This window comes from Rhincodon typus, chromosome 28 (assembly GCF_021869965.1).
Source record: "Rhincodon typus isolate 14 chromosome 28, sRhiTyp1.1, whole genome shotgun sequence".
In the NCBI taxonomy this organism is placed as follows: Eukaryota; Metazoa; Chordata; class Chondrichthyes; order Orectolobiformes; family Rhincodontidae; genus Rhincodon; species Rhincodon typus.
The window spans coordinates 33773356-33783668 of NC_063359.1; the positions used below are offsets into that span (position 1 = coordinate 33773356).

General features: G+C 44.1%; 1 protein-coding gene across 2 annotated transcripts in view; it reads right to left on the reverse strand.

Annotated features, from left to right (window-relative positions):
* ak5l (adenylate kinase 5, like) overlaps nt 1-3048 on the reverse strand; it is a 118463-nt gene extending 115415 nt beyond the window's left edge. Inside the window, exon 1 of one of the 2 annotated variants that reach the window (XM_048613734.1) lies at nt 1991-2110. In XM_048613734.1, the coding sequence (XP_048469691.1) occupies nt 1991-2077 (87 nt within the window). In that variant the 5' untranslated portion in view covers nt 2078-2110. Of the gene's footprint in view, nt 1-1990; nt 2111-2541 lie in introns of those variants that run through there. The other variant, XM_048613733.1, reaches the window with a different exon arrangement.
* Nucleotides 3049-10313: the final 7265 nt, after the last annotated feature.

Genomic DNA, 10313 nt, shown 5'->3' on the forward strand with positions numbered 1-10313 from the left:
GGCTCGAACTCACAGAATCATGGAGCCTCACAGCGCAGAAGAAGCCCATCAAATTTGGAAATTTACAGAATGGAAGGAGGCTATTTGGCCCACCATTTAAATGCTGGTCAACAAGCAGCTATCAAGCTTATTCCCACTCTGCTGTTCTCAGTCCTTCAGGTACATGGCTAAGTATTGTTTAAAAACAATGAAGGATTCTGCCTCTACCATCCTTTTAGGCGGTGAATTCCAAATGCCCCACCACCCTCTGGGTGAAACGAATTGTCCTCAAACCCCCTCTAAACCTCCTGTCTCTTACCCTGATGTATGCCCTGGTCATGCATCCCCCAACTATAGAGAACAGGGCCTTCCTATCCATTCTATCCAAGCACACTCATAACTTTATACACCTCAATTCAACCCCTCCTCAACCTCCTCTGTTCTAAAGAAAATGACCCCAGCTTCTTCAAGCTTTCCTCACATCTAAAATACTCCAACACATGCAAATTTCTCAGAAATTTCCTCTCTCTAGTGCAGTTATATAATTCCTATTCTGTGGTAAAGAAAACAGTACACGGTGCTCCAGCTGTGGCTCCCTTGTGGCTTACACAGTTCCAGTAGAATTATCCTGGCTCTTATATTCTCCAACATAAGAGGTAGTAAAGTATCATGTATGCCAACTCGACCATCTTGTCTACCCACACTGCCACTCTGTGATCTGTTAGCATACACTCCGAAATGTCCCTGGTTCTCTGCTTCCTACCCAGGGATTTGTGTACTGCCATGATAGCCTTGCTTGAATGCTCTGGATTAAACTGCATTCGCCACTGTTTTCCCAGACAATAACCCCATTGATACTCTCCTGCAAAGAACATCATCTGCTCTGATTGCCTCTCTCGCCTGCACAATTCCCATAGCCCTGCAATGCTGCCCTTTAGAAAATAACTATCGAACCATCTCTGACTACCATTTCAGTCAGTACATTCCAGGATGCTTTCAAAAACACTTTGTCTTCTCCCATGTTCTTCAATCATAAGATATATCTATTAACGACAAATTACATAACCACAAAATCCTGCGCTGTGGTGTCAGCCTGGATCCTGAAGGACTGAACTTTCAGCTGGAGGTGTGGAATGGATGGGGATGCTCTGATTGGAGAGCCATATTGCTACAGGATTACAGAACAGCTGATAGCATGATGTGCCGTCAACAGTCATATGGGAAACCTGGGTGAGGTACAAGGTGACTCCCAAACTACTTTCAGCCCTAACCGGGAATAAAAACCTCCAAACCTTCTACGATATTATAGATAGTGGCAGACAGAACAAAGGAAGCAACCTTGGGTTGGGAGATAGTGGTGTGTTGGAAATTCGATGACACAGGTAATCCAGAGACCCAGGCACAATGCTATGGGGATGTGGATTCAAATCCCACAGGTGACCTGCCAATTCAGAATATCAAATTTGGAATATGGAGCAATGTATCAGCAATAGTAACTATGAAAGTAACATGCTCATCTGGTTGATTACTGCCCTTTAGGGGAAGGAAATCAGCCATCCTTACCTGGTCTGGCTTACAAGGCAACGTGCTTGACTCTTAACTATCCTCTGAAATAGCATGGCAGGGCAATTAGGGCTGGGCAGCATATAACTGCTTTGCCAGTGACATCCAAACCCCATGAAAGAATAAGCAGTTTGCAAAAGAGCAGGGTCAGTAGCCAGAGAACAAGAGATTTCAGATCTTTGTCAAACCTCCCCAGGGAGTGGTGTGGCTTTGTGTTGACAACACAGGAAGCTGCTGTCTTCTGGAATGCACTGCCCGAAAGGGGTGTGGAAGCACATACAACGGTAACTTTCAGATTAAACCAAACTGGATCCAGATTGGAAAAGGGGAGATGATACGGCAAAGGGGACAGGAGCATGGAGCATGCGATGGACCGAGCGGCTTGCTGCTGCTGCCGCCCTCATTTTCAGAGATTAGCCCCAACCCTGGTGCTCCACCATTTACCTACACGGCAGCATCTTCTTGCCAGAAATAAAACAAAAGCCTTCGGGAAGCAGAATGTCCTGCCCCGACAGTACCACCATCCTCCATCCATTCTCACGCTCGCAAGAGACGCCTCCAAATTTCCCTTCCATTCAGAAACCAAATACATAAGCACAAGGGTCCACATGCTCTCCCATTTCAACGACAGCAAGTTCATGGCGAGCAGGGAAGAGGACCCCCCCATCCCCCCAACACCTAAACAGCCAGTCAGCGAAGACCATCTGTTAGCAAAACAAACTCACAGTCCACACATTTACACACCAGATCTCCCTGCGCTTTTGCAGTGTATAAATCCCCTCCCACCCCCTCCAACCCTGAGAATCACTGCCTGGAAATACAGGCTTTGCTACATTCTGGGACTTACGCACAACCTTGCCAAACAGTCAAGGGGGAGGGGACGGCTCTTTGTAAAGGCTTGAAAAACAAATAAAATGCATATAAATTATTTGAAAATAAAATTATTGTCAGCTGCACTCTACAAATCAAGTCCCCGCTTCTTCCTTCCCGTGTTCTTACCTCGAACAGTTGAGGTATCTCCTTTTTGGAAAGGTAATCTTTGGCATTGCCGGAGTTCATCTCGCAAGCTGAAGCCGAGTGCATGAGTCCTGTCACTGACCACGGGTCAGGGTTACTGTTCAAGCTGCCCTTGTCTTGCATCCAGCTTTATCCGGAGTCACAACGCTGAAGTCTCCAATGTTTTGGCAGGAAAGCCTGTTGTATATGTTAAAATAAACCTCTGTCTGTCTCCTTTACACAAGGGAACAAATCTTCAGATCAGCTGTCAAAACACACATCGTTGCAATCCCGATAATCTTTGTGTTTGCATCAGCTTCGACAATCCTGTAAGTTTTATCACCCTCAGCTCTCTCTCTCGCTCTGCGAGTCTTACTCAATCTATTGCTGCTAGTTTACCTGTCTTTTTCTCTCTGTTTTGTTCCCAATCCCCTTCCTTCTACAAGTACCACTAGGAGTAAAAGGGACGCGCAGACGCCTTCATATTAAGCCTGTTACTGTCTTGATGCCTGATGCAGCTGAGTGAATGAGAGACGCCTTGTGCTCACTGTGTGTATGTATCTCTCACTCGCTCCTTTCTCTATGCAGGGTCCAAGCGCCCGCCTCATTCCTGTCCAACCTGAAATCACAGTCCTTCATTAGCATAGGCGATATTTGTAAACATCGAAGACTTACACTTCCAAACCAAGGATAATTTAAATCTGACCTTCTGCACCAACCGACTGGAATCAGCTTGATTCCCCAGGCGCTGAATTCCACTTGAGTTCAAGCAAATGAATTTTGGAATCATGAGTATTATGCTTGCATAGAAAGAGGTCGTTCAGCCCATTGAATGCGTGCTGGCTGTCTGCAACAGCAGCTCAGCTGATCCCACTGTCCTGTTACTTTCCATAACTCTGCATATTTTTCATCGGATAATTATTCCATACCCTCTTGAGAGCCATGATAGAATCTGTCTCTGCCACGCTCTCAGCCTGCTAGATACTAACCCCTCGCTGCGTGAAAAAGGGTTTCCTCACGTCGCCCTTAGTTCCCTGGCCAATCAAGGAAATTGGTGTCCTCTGCTTCTCAAACCTTCCACCAGTGAGAACACTTACTCCCTTTGCACTTCTTTAAAACAAAACAGTATTTCAGGTTCGACAGCCCCTAGTGGGACACTGTAACAAAAACCACATCAGACTGGTCACCAGGGAAACTTACAAATCTGGAACTGAAACTTATTGAAGTCGAGTCAAATAAAAATTACCTGAGATGATGGCACACCCAGCCCACTGGTCATAGAGTGATAGAGATGTAAAGATTTAAAATATACATGTTTGACATTTGCAAATTTTGCCCAGAACAGTGAAGGACAGTGATTTCAGTTTGGACAGGAATAAGGCAGGCATGGAAATGGACCCTTTGGTACAACTCATTCAAGCCAACCAGATATCTTAAATTAATCTAGTCCCATTTGCCAACATGTGGCACGTATCCCTCTGAATCCTTCCTATTCATATACCCATCCAGGTGCCTTTTAAACGTTGTAATTGTACCAGACCCCACCACCTCCTCTGGCAGCTCATTCTGTACACGCACCACTCGCTGCTCGAAAAAGTTACCCCTTAGGCCCCTCAAAAAACACTGCATGCTCTATCACAATGGACTCCAGAGTGCAAATGTAACTATTTTGTTAAACCACCCTCTTCAGATATGTCACCTATGGGATTTGAACCTGGACCTTCTAGTCTAGAGATAGGGACAACCCCACAGCATCACAAGACACATTCTCCCTCTCTGTCCAGACTCCACATAATTTTGAACCCCTGATCAAACCTCTTCTCAATCTTCTCCTCCCCAAGAAGTACAGAACCGACTTTGCCAGTCTGTCCATTTCACTGAAGTCTTTTATCCCTGGACCCATTTTCTTGAAACTTTTCTGCAGCATCTCTAATTAGTTCACACCCTTCCTAAATTGTGGTGCCCAGCATTGAACACAATATCCCAGCTGAAGCCATACAAGTGTTTTCTCAAAGTTTTTCAAGACCTTCTTGCATTCGTACTCATCTCTAATAGTAAAACCCAAGATTCCATATTCTTTAATAGCCACATTTCCAACGTGCCCTACCACCTTCATCGATTTGTACACATATCCACCCAGGTCCTTCTAGTCCTCCAGTCCCATTTAAAATTTGTATCCTTTACTTTATTTTGCCTTTCCTCACTCTTGCTAACAAAATTTATCAGTTCACACTTCTCCAAGTTAAATCTCATCTGCAACATGTCTGCTCATCCCAATAGACTGGTAATGTCCTAGTGAAGTCCATCGCTATTTTCACAGTTCACAATATGAACTGATGTACAATACATACAATTTATGTCCAAACTCCATGTCAAACGGAGATAGTGGATGCACTGGTGATCATCTTTCAAAATGGTATCGAATATAATAATTCAACCCAGCAGCTTGGAAGACTGCAAATATAACCCCAATGGTTAAGAGAGAAAATGAGGAACTATAAAACTCTTAGTCTGATGTCAATAGCAGGAAAAATACTATCCATACTTAAGGTTGCAATTTCTCAATGTTTAGAAATTGCCTGCAGAGTTAACACAGGGTAAATCATTTTGATAAACCTGATGGAGTTTCTTTTGGAAGATGTTACAAGCAGAATCAATAAGGGGAAACTAGGGGATGTGGTGTATTTGGATTTTCAGAAGACTTTTGACAAAGATCCCAAAGGAAGTTAGCAAATATAATTAAAGCAAATGGAATTAAGGGTAATATATTAGCATGGACTGTGGATTGTATAACAGGCAGAAAGCAGAAACTGAGTCATTTTCAGGTGGATGAGCTGTGAGCATTGGGGTACTGCAGCTGTTCACAAACTATATCAATGATTTGGATGTGGGGACTCATATTAACTTTCAAGTTTGCAGATGATACAAAAGTTGACAGGAATGTGAGTTATGATGAGGCTGCAAAGAGATGCCAAGGTGATTTAAAGAGGCTGAGTGAATGGGTAAGAGAGTAGCCAATTGAGTATTATGTGGATCAGTGTGAGGTTATCCACACTGGTAGGAGGAATAAAGATGCAAAGTATTTCTTAAATGGAGATAGAGTTGGAAAGCGCTGATGTCCAAAGGGACTGTGGTGTGCTCGTTCGTAAGTTAGTAACATGAAGCTCCAGCAAACATCGCAGAAGGTGAACAGTATGTTTGCCTTTATTGCAGGAGGGCTTGAGTACAGGTGCATAGGCATTTCACTTCAAGTGTGTGGAATGCTGGTGAGACTGTACCGGAGTACTGTGCAGAGCTGTGGTCGCCTTGCTGAAGGAAGGATATACTTGCCATAGAGGGAGTGCAGTCAGGGCTCACCAGACTCATTCCTCAGGGGGACGGATTGAGGATCCTGGCCTTTATTCACTGGAATTTAGAAAAACGAAAGGCAGTCTCATATAAAATTCTTAAAGGGTTTGATGAAGCAGATGCAGAAGGGATGTTTCTCCTGGCAATGGCACCTATAACCAAGGAGCGATCACACAGTAAAAGATAAGCCATTTTTAGAACACTGCATACAATTCTGGTCACTGTTCTATAGGAAGGATATTGTTAAACTTGAGACGGCGCAGAAAAGATTTACAAGGATTTTGCCAGGATTGTACAGTTTGAGTTAAAGGGAAAGGCTGAATAGGGCTGGGGCTTTTTTCCCTGGAGCATCGGTGGGGTGACCTTTTCGAGGTTTATAAAATCAGGAGGGGCATGGATAGGGAGAATAGTCATAGTCTTTTTTCCAGGGTAAGGGAGTCCAAAACTAGAGGGCATAGATTTAAGGTGAGAAGGGAAAGATTTAAAAAGGACCTGAGGGGCAACTTTTTCACGCAGAGGATGGTGAGTGTATGGTATGAAATTTTGCTGTAGGCTTACTTTTTTGCTATGCAGACCCTGGGGTCTGTGCGTGACAGAGGAATCCCTTCATGGGCACACTGACTGGAGTACATGGTGTTTCCCTACACAACTAGCTTAGAGGGACCATTGTCAATCAGACTAATGCACTTATAGAGTCATAGAGCCATCATTCAATACCGTGCCACAAAACAGCTGCTAGAGTTCATAGAATATGGATGCACGATTGGTTAAATGACAGGAAACAGAAAGTTCATTGTCAGTGGACATTTTCTATGCTCCAAACATTAACTCTGCTTTCTCTGCACAAGATGCTGCTGGTATTGCTGAGTTTCTCCAGTAATTTCGGTTTTTGTTTCAGATTTCCAGCATCTGCAGTTCTTTGATTTATTTTAGGTTTGTGTTTCTTTCAGCTTGCTTAAATGAGAGTGAGAGCTGCAGAGTGATTTTTTTTTAATTTCAAAAAAATGTGTTTTATTCATAAACAAAAATGCAGTCAGTAAAGTGGTTTGGTTCTGTACAGTAGCATCTGAAGAAACTAACAAACATTGGAGTTTGACTCTATGCAACAAACAAACCTAAGGCATTTCTTTCTTGTGCAAGACTATATTTACATACAACACAGGAACAAAAACGAAGTTGCTGGAAAAGCTCAGAAGGTCTTTTGGTCTTTATTTACCATATTTACATATATTTGAGGCACCGGGAGGGCCCAATAACTGAATGGACCCCCATTTAACTTCGGCAGAAAGACCTCAGATGGTGGTCTTTCCCTGCTGTGCCTTGGTGGTGAGCTTTAGAGCATCCTTCAGCACTTAGTCCTGGACCTTGTAATCTGCCATTCTGCAATGCTCGATGGGTGGGGTGGGGGGTGTGGGGGAGGGTGGTGGGTGTGGAAGGAGTGGGGGTTGGGGGTCAAATCCTTGTTCCGGAAAATCAACAAGTTTTGGGCAGACCAAAGAACACCTTTCAATGAATTAACTGTCCTCCAGGCGCAGTTGATGTTTATCTCTGTGTGTGTCTCAGGGAACAGACCGTAGAGCAGAGAGTCCTGCGATACAGAACTGCTCGGGACAAACCCCGACAAAAACCTCTGCATCTTTCTCCAGATTTCCTTTGCAAAGGCACATTCCAGAAGGAGATGTGTGACAGTCTCTACCCTCTGTAGCTGCTTCAAGGGCAGCGTGTGGTGGCACAGACCACCCAGGCATCCAAGAATGAGCTCACAGGTAGTGCCTTCTCACCACCAGCCAAGCGATGTCTTGGTGCTTGTTGGAAAGTTCTGGTGATGAGGCATTCTGCCAAATTACATTTACAGTCTGCTCAGGGAACCACGCGACAGGATCCATCTTCTCTGTGTTCTGCAGGGTCTCGAGGGCACCACGTGCTGACCACATCCCGATGGACTTGTGGTCAAAGGTGTTTTTATTTGCAAATAACTGACCATAACACCATTATACAGGGTGGCACGGTGGCACAGTGGCACAGTGGTTAGCACTGCTGCCTCACAGCGCCAGAGACTTGGGTTCAATTCCATCCTCAGGTGACAGTCTGTGTGGAGTTTGCACATTCTCCCTGTGTCTGCGTGAGTTCCTTCTGGGTGCTCTGGTTTCCTCCCACAGTCCAAAGATGTGCAAGCTAGGTGCATTGGCCATGCCTGTAGTGTTCAGGGATGTGTAGATTAGGTGGGTTATAGGGGGATGCGTTTGGGTGGGTGCTCTGAGGGTCGGTGTGGACTTGTTGGGCCGAAGGGCTTGTTTCCACACTGTAGGGATTCTATGGTTATTATACAGGAAGTGATTCAGGACGGGATAGAAAAAAGGAATGTAGTGGTAGGAGGGTGAGGGGGATTGACATTGTTCTCTGTAGTAATGAACAAGAGACCAGGAGGCTGTATGGCCTGCCCAGTGCCAGATTACAAGATATCTGTTTCAAGCTGGAGAGGAATGTAGTGGAAAGGGAATGATCCGGTCAACATGATTTATGTTCTGAAGTCAAACAGAGCCTATAGGTGACCTGAAATTGTACAACAAGATAAGATTAATTAACAGAGATAGTAGGAACTGCAGATGCTGGAGAATCTGAGATAACAAGATGTAGAGCTGGATGAACACAGCAGGCCAAGCAGCATCAGAGGAGCAGGAAGGCTGACGTTTCAGGCCTAGACCCTTCTTGCAGTGAAGGTGCTGCTAGATACCAGTAACCATGACATGATGAATTTCAAATTCAGATTGAAGGAGAGAAGAGTGGGTCAAAGACTAGTATTTTAAACTTAAATAAAGGCTGTTATAATAACATGAAATTAGAGCTTGCTAAAGCAAACAATAAGGCAAATCACATTAAGGAATACATCTATAGAAATGCAGTGGTAGACATTTAGGAGGATATATTGAAATACACAAACTAGATAGATTGCAATGAAAGAGAAAAAAATCCAAGGGAAGGACCCATCATCTGTGGTAAACTAAAAACTTTATAGATAGCATCAAGCTTAAAAAAAACAAATATTTTCTACCATTTCTTCAAAAAGTTCCAGCAATTTCATTAAACATGATTTCCCTCTTAGAAATTCATGCAACGTCTTCCTAATCAACTCACCCTCTTCCATGTGGCTGTTAATCCTATTCCAAATAATTGATTCTACCCTTCAATTTCCTTAGTAATTCAAATCTCCATCTTGACCTTACTTAATCAGCGAGCTCCCACAGACCTCTGGAGTAGGGAATTCCAAAGATCCAGCACCCTCTGACTGAACAATTTACTCCTTATCTCAGTCCTAAGTGGCTTGTCTTTTATTCTGAGATCACCCACTGGTTTTAGATCCTATAGCCAGGGGAACCATCCTTTCTGCATTTGCTCCATTAAACCCTTGAGAACATTATAAGTTTCTATGAGAGTGCCTTCTATTCTTCTTGGTCGCTTGGTCCATTCAGATCCCTCGCATTCTCAGTAACCTCCCAGGCCAAATTCTTTAAAACATAAACATGTATGAAAAGGTGTAACAGCAGATGGCACTTGCTGCACAGCTACTGCTACATCAGGGCCATTAATTCGCTTGATGTATCCCAGATTGGAACTCATGACCTTCCTAGCTCTTTTCCTAACTGTCCTCCTCGAGCAAGGAATAAAATTTATGTGGCCAATGTCAGTTTAGGGACAATAAACTCAATCACAGTGGAGTGGAGTCATTATCTTTGAGTTTATATGAACACTATCATTGGTGTGATAAAACCCAGGTCACAGATATACAAACAGCCTCTTTTACACCTTGTTATCTCAGATTCTCCAGCATTGGCAGTTCCTACTATCTCTGCCTCTTTTGCATTGTTGCTGTCGTCTGGGATTACCTCATCCCTAATGTAGTTACACTTGAATTTCCAGTTGTTGCTCCTGCACTCCATTGTGACTATGGTTGGGGTGGGGATGGGGGGCATGGAATATACAAATTCACTTCTGAATGTGTTAACGTGCTGGGTTCCAAACTGAGCCCCACCCCACCGATCTGCTTGCTCAGGGAGCTGTAAATGACGCTATGGCACTGTTTTGAAGAAGGTAAGGGAATTCTCCCCCAGTTTCCTGCCCATTATTTATCTCTTCAGTCTACGTCTGCAAACAGACAATCTGGTCATTATAGGATTGCTGTTTATGGGAACTTGCTGTGCGTATGTTGGCTGCCACATTTTCAACATCACAACAGTGATACTTCAGAGATAGTAGGAACTGCAGATGCTGGAGAATCCGAGACAACAAGATGCAGGGCTGGATGAACACAGCAGGCCAAGCAGCATCATAGGAGCAGAGAGGCTGACGTTTCAGGCCTAGACCCTTCATCAGAAAAGGGGAAGGGGAAGGGGGTTCTGAAATAAATAGGGAGAGAGTGGGAGGCGGAT